The 24,531-nt window shown below is 39.2% G+C and overlaps 1 protein-coding gene across 2 annotated transcripts in view; it reads right to left on the minus strand.

The window, feature by feature from the left end:
- Nucleotides 1-1,079: 1,079 nt before the first annotated feature.
- FBXO9 (F-box protein 9) overlaps nucleotides 1,080-24,531 on the minus strand; it is a 45,804-nt gene continuing 22,352 nt past the window's right edge. For both annotated transcript variants that reach the window (XM_053600905.1, XM_053600904.1), the window contains exons 6-13: nucleotides 24,035-24,165; nucleotides 23,012-23,126; nucleotides 17,096-17,214; nucleotides 16,801-16,891; nucleotides 16,097-16,192; nucleotides 15,720-15,813; nucleotides 4,547-4,698; nucleotides 1,080-1,676 (exon numbers count right to left, since the gene is read on the minus strand). In XM_053600905.1, coding sequence (XP_053456880.1) covers nucleotides 1,568-1,676; nucleotides 4,547-4,698; nucleotides 15,720-15,813; nucleotides 16,097-16,192; nucleotides 16,801-16,891; nucleotides 17,096-17,214; nucleotides 23,012-23,126; nucleotides 24,035-24,165 — 907 coding nt within the window. In that variant the 3' untranslated portion in view covers nucleotides 1,080-1,567. The remainder of the gene's footprint in view (nucleotides 1,677-4,546; nucleotides 4,699-15,719; nucleotides 15,814-16,096; nucleotides 16,193-16,800; nucleotides 16,892-17,095; nucleotides 17,215-23,011; nucleotides 23,127-24,034; nucleotides 24,166-24,531) is intronic.

Below are 24,531 nucleotides of genomic sequence, written 5' to 3' on the forward strand. Positions count from 1 at the left end.
TGCCTTAGCCTCCTAAGTAGCTGGGACTACAGGTGCCCGCCACAATGCCCAGCTCTTTTTTATTTCATTTGCCATTGTTGTTTAGCTGGCCAGAGCAGCGTGCACAACCTGCCTTGGTATATGTAGCTGTCGCCATAACCACTGTAAAATAGATCCTGGTTATTAGCCCTTTCTCAGATTCATAGCATGTGACTGTCTTCTTCCATTCTAAAGGTTGCCTGTTTGCTTTGTGTCCTAACACAGGGAATTGCCAATGGGGTCTTCATAAATCTTTCCCTAGCCCAAACACATTAAGTTTTTCTCACACTTTCAAAAAGATCTATTCCACACTAAATTGTGGAAACCTATGAAGTCTTTAATAACAAAATGAACTCAAATGAAGATGAACGTACAGTGACTGCAGATACTGATTTCTGAAAGAGCATGAGCACTTGACTCACCAAAACCAAGTATGTTTTACTAAATTAAACACTTACTACTGTTTCCCCGAAAATAAGACCGTGTCTTATTTTAAGGTGTGCTCCCAAAGACGCGCTAGGTCTTGTTTTCAGGGGACGTCTTATCTTTCCTATAAGTAGGTCTTATTTTCGGGGAAACAGGGTAGGAAGGGGCAGCTCCTTTTAGTAAAAAGGTAATATATAACCTACTAGGTGGCTGGCTTTCTCTCAACTTTCATATCAAAACAAGAGCTAGGCCTAGGCTTCCATGATCCTCCAACTACTTTTATGAAGAATGACGACTGAGTCAGTTGGTTGAGTTCCAGTCTTGGGGGATTCATTTGTTCTTACTTAATGTCACACATTTATAAGGTGCCTAGATGAGGTCAGAGTACAGATCTATAGTCTGTAGCTACATTTGAAGCCAAAGATGAAATGAGGCAATGGTGTTTTAAAAGTCAGGGTTTTGCTATGTTGTGCAGGCTGGCCTCAAACTCCTGGGCTCAAGCAATCCTCCTGCCTCAGCCTCCCAAGTAGCTGAGACTAGAGGTGCATGCCACCGTGCCTACAACGATTTCTTAGCTGCTGCTGGCTATCCTAGTTTGTTAAATATTCTGATATTTTAAGAAAGCAATCTGAACATATTTTCTTGAAAGAAATGTTTATTTGTAATCTTTATTGGTAAAACAGTTTCAATCAAATCCAGAACAGGTTTTCACATTTGAGCCTTTAGTGCAAAGACATTATGTCATGCAGGAGTAAAATGCTTATCCAGTGGAGCTTTCCTCTGGTGCATTTAAATATTAGGATGCTCAGAAGACAACTTAAATGACAGAAATCTCATAAATCTGCTTTAAAAAGAACATGATTTTAACCTCATATTAAGGTTTTTCAAAACATAAATATACTTAAACAACTTATACCTTCAACTTCTTAATTTCTAAACAAAACACCCCAAGAAGCAACTATCCCTTTAAATAAAAAAAATAATCAATTTATATTCTTCTTAAAAGAACTGCAACAATTTAAAATAAGTTCCAATTCCATACATATGTACATTTATAACTTAGGTGATCTTTTGCGCTATATACTTTTATTCATGCAACAGTGACAGGACTGGACTCGAGGTCCTAAAGCGGCCTTTCTGAGAAAGCTGTATAGCTCCTTACTCTGGCGAAGAACAAGGGGGTGTACATCTTGTCAATCTCAAAAGCACTCACTGCGGTCTCACCAGATGATCTATAAAGAAAGCACAAAATTATTAGCATGAGGAAATTTCAATCATTTAAAATCTTTTTTTGTTTGAGAGGGTTATTTTATGCTTTAGCCATTTTTATTTCTAATTCACCTCAGTAAATTTTATTTATTTTTTTTGAGACAGTCTCAAGCTGTCACCCTGGGTAGAGTGCTGTGGCATCATAGCTCACAGCAACCTCCAACTCAGGCTCAAGCGATCCTCTTGCCTCGGTTTTTCTATTTTTAGTACCAATAGGGTCTCACTTTTGCTCAGGCTGGTTTCAAACTCATAAGCTCAAGCAATCCACCAGCCTCGGCCTCCCAGAGTGCCAGGATTACAGGCATAAACCACTGCACCTGGCCTCATCTCAGAAATTTTAAACATAGGTATTTCAAATTTCAGAAAATTTGAAAAATTTAGCCAAGTATAAAGAAAAATTATTCTTATGCCCATAACCCTAGCACTCTGGGAAGACGAGATGGGTGGACAGCCTGAGTTCAAGACCAGCCTGAGGAAGACCCCATCTCTAAAAGTAGCTGGACATTGTGGCAGGTGCCTGTAGTCCCACTACTCGGGAGACTGAGGCAACAGGAACACTTAAATCCACAGAGGTTGCTGTGAGCTACCATGGCACTCTACCCAAAGTAACAAAGTGGAGATTCTGTCTTTAAAAAAAAAAAAAAAGAAGAAAAAACTGTTCGTAATTCTACCACCCAGAAAGAATCATATGAAGTATTTTCATATTTCAGTCTGCTTGTACCACAATTTACTTAATATCCTTTTTGGACATTTACATTGTTTCTAATATTTTGTAATTTTAAAAATGTGATTTTGATTATACCTTTTAACAGATTCCTAAGAGTAGAATTTCTAAGAAAAAGACTGTAGACATTTTAAGGCTGTAGACATCCTGTTAAAATGTATTTCAGAAAAAATTATATTCCTGAAATAGAATTTCATGATTTACTAGTTGCCTGATCAACAGCGTAACTGTAGGTGAGGGGACAGGAAGCAGGTAACGAGTTATGCTACCAAAGCCTTTTAACTCCCTTCTTCCCCTAAAAGAGAAATAACGAAAGCAGAAAACTCAAGTGACTTTGTATCTATTATAAGGAAGACAATGATCTTAGCAGCCACAAATAATGATTATAATATCCCTTTTTTTCCTAAATATGGCCCAGTATTCATTTGTTTGGTTCTACTTCTCTTAAAAAAAAAAAAATTCTGCATCAGATTACAGAGAGAAGCAAAAAGGAGATACAGCAGGAATGATAAAATGCTCTTTCTCAGAAAGTAAGTTTTTAAAGATGTCAAGGTTGGCTCAGCGCCTGTAGTTCAGTGGTTAGGGCACTGGCCATTTACACTGGGGCTGGTGGGATTGAATCCGGCTCAGGCCTGCTAAACAACAATGACAACTACAACAACAAAAAAATAGCAGGGCCTTGTGGTGGTTGCCTGTAGTCCCAGCTACTTGGGAGGCTGAGGCAAGAGAATCACTTAAGCCCAAGAGTTTGAGGTTGCTGTGAGCTGTGACGCTACAGCACTCCACCAAGGGCAACATTGTGAGACTCTGTCTCACAAAAAAAAGAGTCAAGATTGCAAAGAGGTTAATAGAAGCTGACCTCAAGTTGCGTACCAATATTCTTTCAATAGCTTAACTGAATATCCACATGAACTGATATTTCGCTTCCCTGATTCTTTTTTCTATTTTACTTTTTCTTTACTGCTTCTTTCTCACAAACATTCTAGTCCATTAATTATTTTGTAATTATTTCCTACCTCACAGAACAAAATTGCATTTGGGGCCAGGCACAGTGGCGTACAGTGGCTCATGCCTGTAATCCTAGCACTCTGGGAGCCCATGAGACCAGCCTGAGTAAGAGTGAGACCCAGTCTCTACTAAAGAAAATGAAAAACTGCAGCAAGAGGATCTCTTGAGCCCAAGAACTTGAGGTTGCTGTGAGCTATGATGCCACAGAACTCTACCAAGGGCAACAAAGTGAAACTCTGTCTCAAAATTAAAAAAAAAAATGCATTTGGCTTTGGAGTAATTGCAGTCTTACGTTTTAGTAGACCTAACTACTATAGAACCACTGTCAGTACTATACAGATGTGGTGCATCTCTGGTCTTTGAAAATTAGGTCAGCTTAAGGAGGTGGTCAATTATATGATTTATAATTTTAATATCAGTGTATAATCCCTGAGGAGAAACCAAATGGAAATAAAGTAAAAAACTGTAAGACTGAAATGGGGGGTGAAGGGGAGAAATGATCTTTTTTTTTTTTTTATTTCCTTGCTTATTTATTTCTTTGCTGAGACAGAGTCCCACCCTATGCCCTGAGCAGAGATCACAGCTCACTGTAACCTTAGACTTGAGCGGTGGACATCCTATGGCCTCAGCCTCTGGAAGCTGCTGGGATTACAGGTGCTCACTGGGTTTTTCTTTTCTTTTTTAATAATGAGTCAGGGTCTCACTCTTGCTCAGGCAAGTCACAAACTCCTGAGCACAAGCAATTCTCCCTCCTCAGCCTCCCACAGTGCTGGGATTACAGGTGTGAGCCAATGATCTGGTTTTTAAAAACTGAGTAAGAACTGTATGGATAGCTGATTCATCTACTCATGGAATGCTTTCATTTCCAAAGTGGTGGGATAATTCACATTCTCACAGGCACTGTGTGAAGAGTCCATGTGCTCTAGTTTCTCAGCCATGCCTAGTCTTTTTCATTTTGGTCATTTTCTTGCCTTGTATTAATATAATACCATGGTTTTGCTTTATAATGTTACCTCTGAGAAATTAAAAAATATCTGAGTTTCCTAAGCTAGATATGAAGTAGACATTTATGCTATTTGGCATTTTTATTCATTCACCTACTTGTAAGTAATGTGACAAGAATGATGTATCCAGATGAGTTTGTTGAACCTCTGGTGGCCACTGGAACACAGTTGTAGCCCCACATGAAAACTCTGATCTGCTTCTTGTACAGGGACACGACGAAAATATCTGTATTTGTAGTCAAGTGGTTTCTGCAAAGGAAAGACACAAGAGCTATAATGAATCCTTATCTCACTAATATATAAATGTTTATAAAAACATTATGTAAGAGTTACCATATGGTATGGACACTTTAATATGGACACTAAAAGTTACCATATTTGCATGCAGTAGAGAGCTGTTCTGAATAGCATGAGAATGTATATGGGTGGCTTGAAAAATGTTAGATACTCTAAGATGGTAGAGAAAAACTTGATACTTTTAATCACAATAACCCCATTAATGTCTGCATTATTTGTTTACTAGCTGAATAAGTGAAGTCCAAGGACATCAAATGTGTCAACCTGAAGTCCAAGGACATCAATTGTGTCAACCCAAGTCACAAAGTGGTTTCAGAAATGGGAAGTAAAACTTTTATCTCCTACCTCTAAGTATATTTCCTTCTACTAGAAAACTCTTGGAAAATTTTTTGAGAGACAAAATAATAAACTGCGGAAGACCGCAGAAAAAGCACAGAGTATGACTTATCTTTTGCAATAACTACTACTAAAAACAAAAATGGAAGCTCTATGAATGGTTTAATTGTATTCTTAAGAAAAAACACAGACGTTCTATATGAAAACTGCTAAATTCCCAATTTCAACCTCAGGAAACTCAGTCAAACCAACTATCTCTGCTTCACAGACTGCTGCCCCAAGCCTCTACAAGCCTACTAGAAGGGGCTGGACAAGCCAGCACCAGGGGACAATAAGGTGGTAGGACTCACAGACGAAACCCTGCCCTAACCAAGCGGCTTAGCACTTGATGCTAGAGAAAAGGCAGAGATTTCATGAGAGAACTCTCTTTCAAAAACTCCATTACTGTGGGATCATGAGGTATGACACAACTCTTGGAGATGGGACACAATTATAAGGAAGACTTTACCTAAAAATGCAATCAGTATAACCTGATTCTTTATACCCTCAATGAATCCCCAACAATAAAAAAAAAAACTATTACTTAATATTTGCAACATGCAAATATTCCAGCTACCTTGCAACTGACTTCTTGGGTCAACTGCAGAATTCTGGGAAGATGGCTAGTAGCCATCTTGACTAGTAGCAACCCTTGGCAGAGGCTCCTGACCAGAGGGAGAAAAACTGGACAGAATCGGACTCTATGAAGCCAAAGGTGGGGAGCTGAGCCAAGAAAGAAGTTCAGCAAGCTGTGACTCCAAGGAAGAGCATTCAAGAAAACAAATTACATGTATAAAGCCTATCGACTACAGGATGGGAGACCCCTCACCCAAGTGCGAGGCCGGCAGTAAGCTCTCCACCAACGATCAGGGAACAAAGACCTTTCATTTTACCTCGCTGGAGAGAGCCACTAAACACAGTCTGTCTCTCTAGGGAGGTGCCACTTGTGAACCTAGACACCACCCCAAAATTGAACAAATATTTTCCCTGACAATTCCAAACTCCCAGTCTACCCTTCCCCTTGCATGGCGGTCTAAAGTTCTGCCCCCCTGCAGAGCGCAGAGTATTTGGTCTTTTCCTGAGAGATCTAGGCATAGTGTGGACCACCAAATATCAGGACGGAATCTGTGATTAGTGGGGAAGAAAGAGGGCATGGGAAGAAAGGGACACTCGGCAGGAGGAGCAGCCCCTGGTCGTGACTTTGGCCAGTGGTGGTGGTGACCCTCAGTTTGGTGGGAGGGGGTACAGAACCCCCTTCTATACCTTCTGGTTCTGATGGTGCCTGAAAGTGGGAGAGTAGTTGCCTGGTGTGGACTGAGTTTGGTGGGCTGGGCTGGTAGCCGGCTCCACCTGGGCCAGCCAACAGAGGCTTGCTGGGTGTGGACCAAGATCTGAGGGCAAGGGCGTGGTCCCCTGACTCCAACAGAGCCAGCAAGCAGAGGCTTGGCAGGTGTGGTCTGAGAAAGCAGGGTGTGGTCCCTGGCTCCAACTCGGCTGGCAAGCAGAGAAGAGGACACCAGTGTATACTGAGTCTGGTGGGAGGGGGTGTGGACCCCTGGCTCCAGTTGAGCTATTGGAGACCCTTAGATCCCTCTCTGTTGAGCAGGGTTTGTACTGCCTTACACAATTTGGCTGGGGCTGTCCACCGGGGGACACCTTGGAAGTTCCATAGTGGTAAAGAACTGAATGGTGAGGGCGGGATGCTGCAGCTGTCTGTATCTCTCTACAGCTGAGATTTAAACCTAATACCGTGGCTTCTTAGAATAAGGTAGAGACTGGCTGATTTTAACACAGAGCCAGCTTGCGCTAGCTCACCAAGCAGGTCCTCAGAGTCTCCAGCCAAAACTCCGAAAGGGGCCTTTGTAAGCTTATAGAAGATAAGCCACAATTATAAAGCCCAGCACTCTGGTAAGAGGCTGATTAACTCTACTACCTGGGAACCCCAATTCAATCTCACCCAACCAGTTCTAATAACCAAACGGAGGAAAATAAGCATGAGGCAGAACCAATAGAAGAACTCTGGTAACATGAATAATCAGAGTAGATCACCCCCCCCCCCCAAGGAATGGCAAATGAGATAAAACTGAAGATGCCACACATAAACGAATGGCTGAAATGTCAGAAATAGAATTTAGAATATGAATGGCAAATAAGATGAATAGAAGAAAAGTTAGAAATTGAAATCCAAAGAGTAGTTCTAAAGTTGTCTCAAGAACTTAATGAATTCAAAGACAAAGTCACCAAAGATACGGCCACAATGAGAAAAGAGATGGCAGAGCTCAAGGAAATGAAAAAGTTATTTGAGGAGCTCTGAAATACAGCAGAATCCCTCAGTAACAGAGTTGGCCATGCGGAAGAAAGGATCTCTGAAATTGAAGACAAAGCTTTTGAATGTTCCCAAATGCTCAAAGAGGCAGACAAATGGAACAAAAACTGATCATCCGTGAAAGAATTGTGGGATCACTCCAAAAGAGCAAACATTTGTCTTATATGAATTCCTGAAGGAGAAGAGGATGGTCCTAAAGGTACAGATGTTCTCCTCCAAAATATTGGAGAATTTCCCAAGCTGTGTAAGACATAAATTCAGAAAGTAGACAGGTTTCATAACCACAGCAAGACTCAATCCAAATAAAGCTTCTACTAGACATATTGTTGTTAACTTTGCCAATTTTAAGATGGAGAGAATTCTGCAAGCAGCCTGAAGTAAGAAAAGCATCACCTACAAAGGAAGAAGTACCAGAATGACTGCAGATCTCTCAGCTGAAACGATTAAAGACAGAAGAGGATAGTCACTGACCTTTAATCTCCTGAAACAAAACAACTTTCAGCCCAGGATCCTGTATCCAGCTAAACTGAGTTTCATTTGTGATGGAAAAAACAAATACTTCAATATTTTTGTTAATGTTATGTTGAAGAAATTTGCCATAACTAAACCAGCTCTCCAGGATATTCGCAGACCCATCTTCCCCAATGACCAGTACAATCCTCTACCACCAAAGTAAATTCACTCCGAAATTTTTAAATAAAACCCAACTTACACGTGGTGAAAGGATTAAAAACTCTCCACTGGACTTTTTAAAAACATGACACCCAAAACACTACCAGGCTTATCAATTCCCTCAATTCATGTGAATGGTTTAAAATATCCTCTAAAGAGACACAGGCTGGCTGACTGGATACATAAAACTCAGACCTTGATGTCTGCCGAATATAAGAGTCTGATCTTACCTTAAAGGATAAAAATAGACTCAGGGTGAAGGGATGGACTTCTATAATACAGGCAAATGGAAACCAGAAAAAAGCAGCTGTTGCAATTTTATTTGCAGATATGATTGGCTTTAAACCAAGAAAGACAGACAAGGAAGGTCACTACATATTTGTCAAGGGAAACACTCAACATGAACAGATTTCGATAATTAACATTTAAACTACCTACCAGAATGCTTCTCAATTTATAAAGCAAACCCTGATGGAGATGAACAACTTGATATCTTTTTGCATTATGATAATTGGAGACTTTAACACCCCTTTGACAGTCTTGGATAGATCCTCCAAGAAGAAACTGAAGAAATATTAGACTTAAACCTGACCCTAGAACAAATGGACTTAACAGACATCTACAGAACATGTCATCCTAATAAAACTGAATATACATTCTTCTCATCATCCCACGAATCATCTTCCAAAACTGATCATATCTTAGGACACAAGTCTAACCTCAGCAAATTTAAAAGACTAGAAATTTATTCCTTGTATCTTTTTTTTTTTTTTGAGACGGAGCCTCAAGCTGTCACCCTGGGTAGAGTGCCGTGGCATTACAGTTCACAGTAACCTCCAACTCCTCGGCTTAAGCGATTCTCTGCCTCAGCTTCCCAAGTAGCTGGAACAACAGGCGCCCGCCACAACGCCCAGCTATTTTTTGGTTGCAGCCGTCACTGTTGTTTGGCGGGCCCGGACTGGATTTGAACCCACCAGCTCAGGTGTATGTGGCTGGCGCCTTAGCCGCTTGAGCCACAGGCACCGAGCCTCCTGGTATCTTCTTGGACAACCATGGAATAAAAGTTGAACTCCACAGCAACAGAAATCTTCATACTCAAAGTCATGGAAACTAAATAATCTCATCTTTGACCCAGCTATCATTCAGCCTAAGATTAAGAAAGAAATCACCAAGTTTCTGAAACAAAATGATAAAACCTGTGGATACTGCAAAGGCAGTCCTAAGATGAAAATTTATAGCATTGGAAGCTTTCATCAAGAAAACGGAAAGAGAGGAAGCCAACAACTTAATGGATCATCTCAAGGAACTGGAAAAGGAAGAACATTCCAACCCCAAACCCAGCAGAAGAAAAGAACCAAAATTAGGGCAGAATTAAATGAAATTGAAAACAAAAGATTGATCAGAAGATCAATGAAGCAAAAAGTTGGCTTTTTGAAAAGATTAATAAAATTGACAAACCTTTGGTCAACCTAACCAGAAATAGAAAAGTAAAATCTCTAATATCATCTATCAGAAACGACAAAGGAGAAATAATAGAAATCTCAGAAATTCAAAAAATCCTCGAACTCAAATTTATTAGCAAGAAAAGAACACGTGACCTCATTTCAGGGTGGGCAAGGGACTTAAAGAGAAACTTCTCTAAAGAAGACCGACGCAAAATCTACAAACACATGAAAAGAAGGTCATCATCCTTAATCATCAGAGAAATGCAAATCAAAACTACTTTGAGATATCACCTAACCCCAGTAAGAGTAGCCCACATAACAAAATCGCAAAACCAGAAATGTTGGCGTGGATGTGGTGGAAAGGGCACACTTCTACACTGCTGGTGGGAATGCCCACTAATGCGTTCCTTCTGGAAGGATGTTTGGAGAATACTTAGAGACCTAAAAATAGACCTGCCATTCGATCCTATAATTCCTTTACTAGGTTTATACCCAGAAGACCAAAAGTCACAATATAACAAAGACATCTGTATCAGAATGTTTATTGCAGCCCAATTTATAATTGCTAAGTCATGGAAGAAGCCCAAGTGCCCATCGACCCATGAATGGACTAGCAAATTGTGGTACATGTATACCATGGAATACTATGCAGCCTTAAAGAAAGATGGAGACTTTACCTCTTTCATGTTTACATGGATGGAACTGGAACATATTCTTCTTAGCAAAGTATCTCAGGAATGGAAGAAAAAGTATCCAATGTACTCAGCCCTACTATGAAGCTAAATTATAGCTTTCACATGAAGACTATAACCCAACTACAGTACAAGACAATGGGGAAAGGGCCAAGGAAGGGGAAGGGAGGGGGGAGGTTTTGGTGGAGGGAGGGTAATGGGTGGGGCCACATCTATGGTGCATCTTAGAATGGGTACAGGCGATTGCACTAATGTACATAGCTATGATTTAACAATAAAAAAAAAATCTTCAATGATTATTACAAAAAACTCTGTTCCCAGAAATATGAAAATCTGAAAGAAATGGACCAATACCTGGAAGCAAGCCACCTTCCTAGACTCAATCAGAAAGAGTCAGAGATCTTGAATAGACCTTTATCAATCACTGAAATAGCATCAACAATATGAAATCTCCCAAACAAGAAAAGTCCAGGACCAGATGGTTTCACATCCAAATTCTATCAAATCTTTCAAGAGGAACTAGTACCTCTATTATACAACCTTTTCCAAAGCATAGAAAAAGAAGGAATACTTCCCAACACATTCTATGAAGCAAATATCACCCTGATCCCCAAAACAGTAAAGGATCCAGCCAACAAAGAAAACTATAGCTCAATATCATTAATGAGTATCGATGCAAAAATACTCAGTACGATCTTAACAAACAGCCTGTCAGCTGGAGACACCATCTTCTAGTAATTCACCAGAATGACGAACACAAAGGGGAAGAGGAGAGGCACCTGATACGTGTTCTCTAGGCCTTTTAGAAAACATGGAGTTGTTCCTTTGGCCACATATATGTGAATCTACGAGAAAGGTGATATTGTAGACATCAAGAGAATGGGTACTGTTCAAAAAGGCATGCCACACAAATGTTACCATGGCAAAACTGGAAGAGTCTACAATGTTACCCAGCATGCTGTTGGCATTGTAAACAAACAAGTTAAGGGCAAGATCCTTGCAAAGAGGATTAATGTTCGTATTGAGCATATTAAGCACTCTAAGAGCCAAGATAGCTTCCTGAAACATGTGAAAGAAAATGATCAGAAAAAGAAGGAAGCCAAAGAGAAAGGTATCTGGGTTCAACTGAGGCGTCAGCCTGCTCCACCCAGAGAAGCCCACTTTGTGAGAACCAACGGAAAGGAGCCTGAGCTTCTGGAACCCATTCCCTATGAATTCATGGCATAATAAGCATATATAACATAGCACACAGGAGTACCAGTGGACCCATGGCTTTAGGTGCAAGAACCTATTTATTCCCCAGGAGTTCATGGCATAATAGGTATACAGCATAGCACACAGAATAACCCACGGACCCCATGTAACAGTGATACAAGGTGCTGGAACCTGTTTCTGGTGAATTCAAAAGTCAATCGATACTTTGTCACATTCAATGGCAAGGTGCCTCCCTGAGCTACTAGAACCTCTTCCCTATGAATTCATGGCATGGTAGATAAAAATAATAGCCTACTGCTATTGTAAAAATGTTTCTTGGGCGGCGCCTGTGGCTCAAGGAGTAGGGCGCCAGTCCCATATGCCAGAGGTGGCAGGTTCAAACTCAGCCCTGGCCAAAAACCAAAAAAAAAAATAAATAAAATAGAACAGTGTGTAAAAAAAAAAAAAATGTTTCTTGGATGGTGCCTGTGGCTCAGTGAATAGGGCGCCGGCCCCATATACCAAGGGTGGCAGGTTCAAACCCAGCCCCAGCTGAACTGCAACCAAAAAATAGCTGGGCATTGTGGTGGGTGCCTGTAGTCCTAGCTACTCGGGAGGCTGAGGCAGGAGAATCACGGAAGCCCAAGAGCTAGAGGTTGCTGTGAGTTCTGTGACATCATGGCACTCTACCTCAAGGCAGTAAAGTGAGACTCTGTCTCTACAAAAAAAAAAAAAAAAGTTTCTTGTTCATTCACTAAAAGTGTGATATTTTTCCCCCCAAAGAAGTATTAAAGCAAATTTTAATGTGTTTTAAAAAAAAAAAAATCTTAATTCAACAACTCCTCAAAACAATTATACACCATGATCAAGTTGGCTTTATTCTAGGGTTACAGTGTTGGTTCAACATATGCAAATCTGCCCGGCCAAAAACTGAAACAACAACAACAACAACAACATACGCAAATCTATAAACATAATACATCACATGAATAAAAAACAAAGACCATATGATTCTCTCAACTGATGCAGAAAAAGCTTTTGGTAATATCCAACATCCTTTCAGGATCAGAACATTTAAAAAAATAGGCATAGAAGGGACATTTCTTAAACTGATAGAGGCCATCTACAGCAAACCCACAGCCAATATCGTATTGAATGGAGTAAAATTGAAAACATTTCCACTCAGATCAGGAAGTAGGCAAGGATGCCCACTGTCTCCACTGCTATTCAACATAGTAATGGAAGACTTAGCCATCCCAATCAGGCAAGAGAAGGTGATCAAGGGTATCCAAATAGGGCCAGAGGAAATCAAACTCTCACTCTTCGCAGATGATCTGATCTTATACCTGGAAAACCCCAGGAACTCAACTACGAAACTCTTAGAAGCGCTCAAGGAATACAGTAGCATCTCAGGATACAAAATCAATACTTACAAATAAGTAGCTTTTATATATGCCAACAATAGTCAAGCTGAAAATAAAGTCAAGGACTCTTCCTCTTACAGTAATGCCAAAGAAGATGAAATATCTGGGAATATACCTAATAAAAGATGTGAAAGATCTCTATAAAGAGAATTATGAAACCCTGAGAAAAGAAATGACTAAAGATGTTAACAAATGGAAAAATACACCATGCTCATGGCTGGGAAGAATCAACATTGTTAAAATGTCCATACTACCCAAAGCAATATACAAATTTAATGCAATCCCTTATTAAAGCACGATTGTTGTACTTTAAAGAGCTTGAAAAAATAGTGCTTCATTTCATATGGAATAAGAAAAATCCTCAAATAGCCAATACATTACTCAGAAGAACAAATCAGGAGGTATCATGTTACCAGACTTCAGACTATACTATAAATCTATAGTGATTAAAACAGCATGGTACTGGCACAAAAACACAGAGGCAGATTTAAGGAACAGAATAGAGAACCAAGAGAACCAAGAGAACCCAGCTACTTATCACCATTTGAACTTTGATAGCCTATCAAAAACATTCAGCTGGAGAAAGACTCCCTATTTAACAAACGGTGCTGGGTGAACTGGCTGGAGACCTGTAGAAGACTGAAACTGGACCCCTACCTTTTACCATTGACAAAAATTGATTCTCACTGGATAAAAGATTTAAACTTAAGACATGAAACTATACAAATACTAGAAGAGAGTACAGGGAAAACACTTGAAAATCAGCCTGGGAGAGTATTTTATGAGGACGACTCCCCCCCCCCCCCGCCCCCTCCCCCATGGCAATTGAAGCAACACCAAAAATACATTATTAGGATCTGATCAAACTAAGGAGCTTTTTGCACAGCCACAACACAGTAAGTAAAGCAAACAGACAACATTCAGAATAGGAGGAGATCTTTGCAGGTTATGTTTCTGACAAAGGTCTGATAACTAGAATCCACAGAGAACTCAAACTAATCAAGGAGAAAAGAATAAGTAACCCAATTTTTTTTTTTTTTTTTTTTTTTTTTGGAGGCAGAGTCTCAAGCTGTTGCCCTGGGTAGAGTGCCTGGGCATCACAGCTCACAGCAACCTCCAACTCTTGGGCATAAGCAATTCTCTTGCCTCAGCCTCCCAAGTATTTGGGACTACAGATGCCTGCCACAATGCCTGACTATTTTTTTGTTGCAGTTATTATTGTTTAGCTAGCCCGGACGGGTTCGAACCTGCCAGCCTGGGTGTACATGGCTGGCGCCCTACCCACTGAGCTATGGGCACCGCCCATAACCCTACTTCTATGTGGGCAAGAGACTTGAACAGAAACTTCTCTGATGAAGACAGGAACGTGACCTACAAACGCATGAAAAAATGCTCATGATCTTTAATCATCAGAGAAATGCAAATCAAAACCACTTTGAGATATCATCTAACTCCAGTAAGATTAGCCCACATAACAAAATCCCAAAACTGCAGATGTTGGTGTGGATGTAGGAAAAAGGGAACACTTCTACACTGCTGGTGGAAGTGCAAGCTAACACAACTTTTTTGGAAAGAAGTTTGGAGAAGACTCAAGGAACTAAAAGTAGACCTACTGTTTGATCCTGCTATTCCTCTACTAGGTATATACCCAGATGACCAAAAATAATTTTACAACAAAGACATTTGCACCAGAATGTTTACTACAGCCCAATTCATAATTGCCAAGACATGGAAACAGCCCAAGTGCCCAGCGACCCATGAATAGATTAACAAATTGTGGTATATGTACACCGTGGAATACTATGTAGCCATAAAAAGATGGAGACTGCACATCTTTTATGTTTACCTGGATGGAGGTGGAACATAGTCTTCTTAGTAAAGTATCTCAAGAATGGAAAAAAAAGTTTCCAAGGTACTCAATACTACTATGAAATCAATGTATCATCACCTACACATTCATACGAATTATAAAACATTAAAAAAAAAAAACCATAGTCCAGGAAGCAGAAGGTGGGAGGAGAGAGGGTCTTTGGGGGGACCTTACCTAATGTGCATGATGCAATGGTACATTTCAGAACTATTAAGAAAAGAGTGAAATTGTGATGGATGTGTTAATCGGTTCAATGTAAGCACTTCACATTGTGTATCAGATCAGTACACTGAACCCCATAAATGCAAAAAAAAAAAAAAGTTTGGAAAAAGTGCATGTGAAAAAAATTAGGGCCTCAAATTATTAATTTAAATCCCTCGAGAATGTAATGATATCAATCGTATTTGCCTGGCATTTTTTCTTTTTGTAAGAATAGGAAGAAAATTATCTTTCTTTTGCTTATTTCCAGTAGAAACTGAAATTCTAAGAAGATCCTTGTCAATTATCTATATGAGCTAATTTAGGAAGGAAAAAAACCCATGACTCAAAATAAGAAGAGCCAAAAACTGTACTCAGGTATAATTTTACTAGTTATTTTACAGGCGATTGTGGCTTTACATTTTCATATGTAAAAATACTGAACTACGTGGGGCGGCACCTGTGGCTCAGTGAGTAGGGTGCCGGCCCCATATACCTAGGATGTCAGGCTCAAACCCAGCCCTGGCCAAACTGCAACAACAACAAAAAATACTGAACTAGGATAGGAAAGAAACCATCTGAAGCAAAAACAAGCTGATACTATTTTTTAAAAAAGCACATCTTAGAAAATCTCTAGCTCTCTTCAGTAATATACTAGAAGTCAACACTTTGTGTAATAATGTAAATAATGAAACAGCATTTGTTTATTCTAATTAAGAATGTTTGAATTAACAGGATATTGAAATAAGAAAACTTAATTCCACCTTGCATACTCACTTCTTCTTTTTTCTTAGTTATTACAGCAAATACTTTGGTCTGATTGTCTGTATCTTGTGACAAGCGATAATGACCCAGTAGAATTGCATCGGTTCTAAAAAATAAAAAAACACTTTAAGTCTAGGAAGCAATAAATTACTACAGTGTTTACTCAACTTGCCTGAGAAGACTCAGCCAGGATGTGAGCAAACCTTGGTTCCAAGATAACAAAGACCTAACTAGTAAAGTAAACTCTAGGAATTGGTATTTTTCCCAAGTGCCCCCAAATGATTGCTTTTTAAATCATCCAGTATTAGTCAAGGAAGCGCTTGGTTATATTACCCTTCAAATAACCCTATAAAATGGAGACTGGACAGAAAGCCACAGAAAAACATTACCTGGTATTCCTAGTTCTTAAGCGAGGAACAATGGCCTGAGGCTCCTCAGGGGTTGTCAGCATCATCACACTGCCATCAGGAAAGAATCTTATGTACCTATGTAAAAAGACAAAGAACAGCAAAACACACCACACACACAAAGTATAAAACATGTCCTTATTTATCAGCACTAACCCTATTCACAGCTGTGAAACCAAAACTGAAGCATCATGGGCCAAAGAACTGATAAAACATCATTAAAACAAATGTGACTATAACCTGTTAGTCCGGCAACAAAGAACTGAAGACATTTTATCATCTTCCTTACGGGGGACTGTTGCATCTTTAGTTTCACTCACTGAATACAAGTTAGAGCTTTAATGAAGCAATATTTGTTCTATTTCCTAAAGCACTAATAATGTCAAACAAAAGTGAAGTCCAGTAGAAATGCAATGGTTAATGTATCTAGTTGTCAACTGATAGTAATGTTGGTGAACAATAAAAGCACAAATCTAGTTGAAAAGGCAAATGAGTATAAGAATTATATAATTTATACATGTATTAACCATTTTTTAAATATAATTCCTAAGTTGTAATAATGGATAGAAATACTAAGGGTCATTTTGTGATTACATTAAAAGCAACAAAGAACAGACATCCATATAACTGAACTAATTACTTGGAGAGAGAGAATTTGCCACTCACTCAGTTTACTACAGTTGTACCTGTAATATTCCACTTGGTGCCAGGCTCTATAGAAACCATCAAGAGACTGTTCCCCTTGACGAATATATGTGGTTTTACTGATATACACTCCTATTAAGAAAAAAGATTTTTTTAAAAGAATATAAAAAACTTAAAAAATTGTAATCACATAATACACTTCCAGCTTTATTTTTATTATCTCTGTATTTTCAATATGCTCATAGTACTTAGGTTCATTAGAGAAAATTTAAACTGTTTATTAAAACCAGCCTTATAGATTACTATCTCTCCTGAGTCCTACTGAGTTCAACTTACCATCAAACCGAACACGTGGCCGTTCTAAAAACATCTGTCTCCAGGATGTGTATGGGACAAGTTTAATACAGCTTCTGCCCCAAACTTTCAAGCAGGCCAGACGCCAAATTTCAGGGTCTCTAGGGAATAAAGCACAAATTTAATAAATTTAATAGGGTACAACCCTATATGCAGACATAAATATTTTGCTATCAGCCATCTTTTATTCAGCAGGATTTGTTCAGCACTTGGGAGGCATGGATGAACACCAACGAACCAACAAAGGGGAGTCAACAGATAGGAATGAAAATAGACACTATTTCAGAAAAGATGGCTGGGAAAGGCCTCTTTGGGAATGTGACCACAAAGAGTAATGGGGAAGGGTATCCCAGGCTGCAGCCATGGCATAGGCAAGGCCCTGAGAAGGGGGGACTGGTGGGCTCACCAGAGTCAGAAGGCACACAGGCTGCAGCAAAGTAAACTGAGTGAAGCATGGACTAAATGATCTGAGAAGTAGCCAGGGACAGATGAGGCAGCATCTTGCAGACAGGAGTGGTTATTTATTTGAGATGATGCCACTGAAGGACTCTGAGCATGATGTAGGCTTTTATTTATTTATTTTTTGAGACAGAGTCTTACTATGTCACCCTTGGTAGAGTACCATGGCATCACAGCTCACAGCAACATCAAACTCTTGGGCTCAAGCAATTCTCTTGCCTCAGCCTCCCAAGTAGCTGGGACTATAGGCGCCCACCACAACACAGGGCTTTGTTGTTGTTGTTACAGTTGTCGTTGTTTAGCTGGCCAGGGCCGGGTTCAAACCACCAGCCTCAGGTGCATGTGGCTAAGGCTGTAACCACTGTGCTACAGGCGCCGAGCCTGTTGTAGGCTTTTAAAAGATCACTCTATTGGGTTTCTGCAGACTATGCTCTAGGGGTATAAGAGTGGAAGCAGGAAGACCACGTAGGATGCCACCAAACAGAATAGTGGCTAGGTCAGAATGATAGTTGCAGAAGTGTAAAACGGTCCAAATGGAGATAAATTTTGAAGTTAGAACCAGTAGGACTTTGTTAAGAAATTAGTGCAAAGAGCTAAGTACAAGATACATTGAAAATTGACATGATTCTGATAAAACATGGTTTTGTTTTTCCAAAGAGTGTCTTGCTATGTCACTTAAGCAGGAGTGCAGTGTCTATTCACAGTGGAGTTTTGACCTGCTGTGTTTCTGACCTGGACCAGTTCACTTCTCCTTAGCAACTTGATGGTGCCCGGTCCCCAGAGGTCACCATATGGATGCCAAACTTAAGAGTGGATACTCAATCAGCATAGTGCACTACAGCCCAGAACTCTTGGGCTCAAGTGATCCTCTCCCCTTAGTCTCCTAAGTAGCTAGGACTATAGGCGTGTACCACCACAGGTGCTTAATATTAAGTTTTGAAGAAGTGAAAACTACTTACATCAGCACTGGACTGCATAAGATAAATTCCCCCAAATTTATACTGAAACGTGTATTTACAATGTCATCCTTTTGGCATTACTTTTATTTTATAACACAAAAGTTTTATTCCTGAAAATTTGCTTTCTTAACCAATCCCTTCTTTAAAATGCTCTGTCCCATATAATTATAAGTTACTAGAATAACTACAAAAGTGTCAAAAACTTGGGAGGCCAAGAAGGGAGGATCACTTGAGATCAGGAGTTTGAGACCAGCCTGAGAAATAGCAAGACTCCATCTCACCATACATTTTTTTAAAATGGACTAAATAAAAAGAATTTCATTTCCAGAATTCTAATAAAGAAACTGACAGGTTCACTAAACTGCTAGTCAAAGTAAAACAAAGTAAAACAAAAAAGTAATTGCGTGAAACTGATGGAGGTAACTGAAGATGTTTTAATGACTTTATTTAAAACACTGTTGGTTCTTTTCTTAAATGTTTTGTTTTCCACATTTAAGGAATTTTTCTCTCAGAAGCTATCACAACAATTTGGTCAAGTATACCTATGTGAATAAAGGTAGAAGAATTTGTTTTTTTCTCTATTTGATTCCTCCAAAATTTAGAAATGGTTCATGAGTATTCTTATTTACATAAGTTCAATAAAAATCTACTCTCTAAGTAGGATACAACTGTAAACACTGGTTGTATCACCAAGGTTTTGACTGAAATGTCCAAGTATGTGCTTAAAATATCTTGCTTCACGAGTTCTCAGCCCTTAAAGCGAGTGAAGAAAACTGTCACTTCCTGGCAAGCCCAAGAAACCATAAGAGTGTAAGTAAAATCTTGAGGTCTGCCTTGGTTTGGCTTCCTAGCCTCAACAGGTTTTTAAATCTGATTTAATTAGATTTTCAAATAATCAATATACAGGAAAAAAATTGTAATTCTAAAGAAAAACTATAATGATAATGCACCTATATCAGTATGTAGCTTCTTTTTTCTTTATTTTATTTTTTGAGACAAGAGCCTCAAGCTGTCACCCTGGGTAGAGTGCCGTGGCATTACAGCTTACAGCAACTGCAAACTCCTGGGCTCAAGCAATTCTCCTGCCTCCACCTCCCAAGTAGTTGGGACTACAGGCGCCCGCCACAACGCCCGGCTATTTTTTGGTTGCAGCCGTTGTTGTTTGGCAGGCCCGGGCTGGATTCGAACCCACCAGCTTAAGTGTATGTGGGTGGTGCCTTAGCTGCTCGAGCCACAGGCACTGAGCCAGTATGTAGCTTTTTAAGTTATCCACCTGAAGACTGGAATGTTCAGTCTGAATTTGCCAAATTTCCTCCAATATTTGGCTATAACTCTCCAACTGAAAACAAAAGCTTCTCTGTTACTAAAGGCCAATAAGTGAAACTACTCAGATTTTAAGATGCAAGCCTCTCTGGCTGGGCGTTGTACGCTTAAGCCCAGCTGTGATGCCACTATTCTCTACCCAGGGTGACAAAGTGAGACTGTCTCAAAAAAAAAAAAAAAAAAAAATGCAAGCCTCATGTCTAATGTATGGGCCACAGAAAGTTCACTAAACAGTCTAATGTCATGACTAGAAATATTAAAACTACAAGTAAAGAGAAGTTAATGTTTTCACATTGTAAACAGCTTTTACTCCTTTTTCATGCTACCCTTTCCACTTGACAAGATAATGGTATAATTGAAATTTTGCAACCAATAGCTTCTGCTAGTAACTTAACAGAACCTAGGAAATCCTTTAGTATCCATTGGTTAAATAAAAAAGTGCTATTGCTAATATTACATGCTATATCTGGATAAATTTCCTTTGGGAAAGTTGACACCCGTATATACAAAATAAGAAAATAAGCCACATGGTTCCAACAGATCTTACCTAATTCCCTATAGTCATGATTTATTCAGTTAGTTGTCTTTAAGCCTAAGCTCATGGCTCAAAACCATTATGTGAACCAGAATTTCCCATTATTATTTTTACGCTGAATTTTTTCAAACTGTGAATCTGCTACTTGTTAAATTTTTACAAAAGCAAAACTCCTAACAAAATAATACTGGCCTAGTGCTTAGAGATAACAAAACACTACAGAACAGACAAAAATTCACTTAATAATGACTTCAGGAAGACTTACCCTGAGAACCCACTTTCTTCAACCCTCCCTTATAGCTCAAATGTGGCTAAAAGGGCTGTGATGCTGACTCCTAGTTGCTAATCACTCTTCCCCAATGTGGGACGAGACCAGCAACCAAGACAGGTTCATCCAAGCTCTACAGGATGTGAAAACCTAACCACAGGATAATTTATTAGTGATGCTTTTGAAAAAAGATCTTGATCAAAAGGTGGAAATATGAAAATTGTTAAAATCAAAATGAAATCACTAAGGCCAAAAAAAAAAAAAAAAAAAAACCTTGAAAGGCCAGCATGGTGGCTCATGCCTATAATCCTAGCACTCTGGGAGGCCAAGGCGGGTGGATCGAGCTCAGGAGTTCAAGACCAGCTGAGCAAGAGTGAGACCCCATCTCTACTAAAAATAGGAAAAAAAAAAAAACTAGCTGGGCATTGTGGCGGGTGCCTGTACTCCCAACTACTCAGAAGGCTGAGACAGGAGGTAACCACTTGAGCCCAGGAATTTGAAGTTGCTGTGCACTAGGCTGACGCCAGGTCACTCTACCCAGGGCAACAGAGTGAGACTCTGTCTTAAAAAAATTAAAAAAGTAAAAAAAACCCTGACAAAGAGTAAAGAAAGACCATGAAGAGAAGATCATCCCTTTTCTTGTATGCCTGATAACAAAAATACTTTACAAAAAACCACAACCTTATACAAAGGCCAGTGTAACCTAATACAAAAAATACTTCTCCAAGAACATCTGCCCAGCAATTGGGTGTTCAACCTCAAACCACTGTCACCCTTTTTATTGATCTTTGTAGCCAAGAATTATTTGAAAACTATTATGTAAGCTTACTCATTTTTTCTTTTTTTTTTTTTTTTGTAGTTTCTGGCTGGGGCTGGGTTTGAACCCACCACCTCTGGTATATGGGGCTGGCACCCTATTCCTTCATTTTTTCCCTTAAAAGACCTTTGTCTTTCTTTATCTGCCAGAACAGGTACATAGTTTACTATAGTATGCGTATTCCCATTGTTCTGTTCCCAAATAAATGTGTTTTCTTTCAAGAATCTGTTATTTAGGTTGATATAACAATACTAGAGACCTCAACTTCAAAAGGTTGGTGGAAATATACTATACTATACTAATAGGTACTTGTTAAATAGACTAGCACAGAATCACCAAAACCAAGGTTTCAAGCAGTATGAATATTTTATGCAAAATACAAGATGCCAAATGAGTTTACTTAAAAATAATACATCTGGCTCAGTGCCTGTAGCTCAAGCCGCTAAGGCGCCAGCCACATACACCAGAGCTGGAGAGTTCAAATCCAGCCCAGGCCTGCCAAACGACAATGACAACTACAATCAAAAAGTAGCCGGTTGTTGTGGTGGGCACCTATAGTCCCACTTGGGAGCTACTTGGGAGGCTGAGACAGGAGAATCGCTTGAGTCCAGAAGTTGGAGGTTGCTGTGAGCTGTGATGCCACAGCACTCTACCAAGGGTGACAGCTTGAGGCTCTGTCTCAAAAAAAAAATGCATCTGAATTTAAAAACTAAGTTATAAAAAAAAATTCTAGATGCTAAGGAGTATGTATTTGTATATGAGATATCCATGAAAGATAAGTCTCAATTTTTTTTTTTTTTTTTTTTTTTTTGAGACAGAGTCTCAATTCTGTTGCCTATGCTAGAGTGCCATAATGTCAGCTTATTTCACAGTAACCTCAGACTACTGGGTTCCAGTGATTCTTCTGCCTCAGCCTCCAGAGTAGCTGGGACTATAGGGACTCACCACCATATCTGGCTAATTTTTCTATTTTTAGTAGAGACAGGGTCTGCTCTTGCTCAGGCTGGTCTCAAACTCCTAATCTCAAGCAATCCACCCACCTTGACTAGGATTATAGAGAGCCACTGCAGCCCAGCCTAGTCTCAAATTATTTTATATTGCAGTATGATTATTCTTCATACAGTAAGACTTTAAAAATACAGGATAACATTTAATGGGCTAAAATAACATTCTAATGCAATCTTAATTTAAATCACATTCAATCAGTTTAGAATTACTATAAAAATGACTTGGTTATATTTTTCTAATATAACTCTTTTTTCCAAATTAGCTAAGCTAGCACGCAAACCCCATGGAAGTAATATATGTGGCGGTATCTGTTCTACATTATTATTCTGTACTCTGGAAACTTAACACATTCTAGCTTTTAAATGCTAAGTTTTTTGAGAAAATCACATTAAGCACAGCCTAGTAAATCTTCTGTTCATTCTCAGTTTTTACCCTGAACATCGATCAAGTTCTTTTTATCAAAACTGACAAAGGAATATAATCCTTTTTACCCCTGCCTGAGTTGTTTAAGAAGAAAAAAAGGAAGCACCTGGCACAGATGTAGAATCCTCTGCATACCAGTGACAACTGCTCTAAGGATCTGAGGTCCAAGTCACTGGATACCACCCATCGGAAGATGTACATCAGGACCTCCATCGGCAGCGCTGCAAAAGAAAATTACCCTTCACTTGACTCTCCTGTATGACATTCTGTTGCTGCAATCATGTTCTCAGTGTGCTTATGCATTCCTACAAATTTATAAATCAAACCCTCAGCATTGTTCAGAGCTACAGCATGAATGTATGCAACCACTCAATAGTAATTAATAGTTCCTACTATCAAGACACCAATCTTGATGTCTTGATATAATGGATCTGAAGCTACTTTTATAAAGCATCCTTTTTTTATGCAAGATTATTTTACCACTGATATATATTAAGCCCAAACTAAACTCAACTAAAAAATTATTTTCATCTCCTTGAAAATTTTCAGTTGTCATCTCTGAAAAATCCTGTAACTGATCATATTTAACATATAAAAAGATGGGTTGGCGCCCACAGCTCAATGGTTATGACACCAGCCACACACACCACAGCTGGTGGGTTTTAATCTAGCCCGGGCCTGCCAAACAACGACAACTACAACCAAAACTAGCCAGGCATTGTGCTGGGCACCTGTAGTCCCAGCGACTTGGGAGGCTGAGGCAAGAGAATCACTTAAGCCCAGGAGTTTGAGGTTGTTGTGAGCTATGACACCCAGGAGTTTGAGGTTGCTGTGAGCTATGACACCACAGCACTCTACCAAGAATGACAAAGTGAGACTCTGTCTCAAAAACAAACAAACAAAAAAACACCAAAAAACAGTATGGCATCCTTAAACAAGTGTCGTGTTATACTACACACAATGCTCTGCTTCAGAGTTTGAAAAGCAGAAAAGCTTGTTAGTATATACAAATAACAACTAGATCTCCTACCATACCCTGATCTAAGGCGGCAATTGTCTACCATGTAAGTTTGGAAATCTTTAAGGTTAACATTTTTATCACTGAGTTACAAAAGCCAAGAATTCACACCTGATATGTGAGTCTGACCGCTCTCAAGCTCAGGCTGACACAGTTTGAGGACAGACTCCTGAAATGTGAGTTGCTGCTGGAAGTAGGACAAGAGATCTGCCATTTTGCTATCATCATCACTATCTTCAATGCTGAAAAAAGAGGAAGGTGAATAAATTAAGTGCCTCCGTCTAAAAACATATAGTTTAAAAACTGATTTTTCATAGCATTCTCAAATTTGCTTTAACAAACAGTCACCTAAAACGCTTATTTAAAATGTGATAACAGTTTATCCTGTCTTGCAAGTTCTCTGAAAGAAAAAAGGTTCAGTAATTTACCATTCAAGAACAATTAGGATTTTTGGATGTAGGTGTTGAGATTGAACTAAATAATTAGTTCTAGTGTAGAGATTTCATGAATTAGTAAAAAATTTCAAATGAAAATCTTAGTAAAATTGATTTAAATGCATTCTAAGTGGATAAAAATCAAATATACAGATGTCATTTGAGGTACTTAAC

This window comes from Nycticebus coucang, chromosome 9 (genome assembly GCF_027406575.1).
Source record: "Nycticebus coucang isolate mNycCou1 chromosome 9, mNycCou1.pri, whole genome shotgun sequence".
In the NCBI taxonomy this organism is placed as follows: domain Eukaryota; kingdom Metazoa; phylum Chordata; class Mammalia; order Primates; family Lorisidae; genus Nycticebus; species Nycticebus coucang.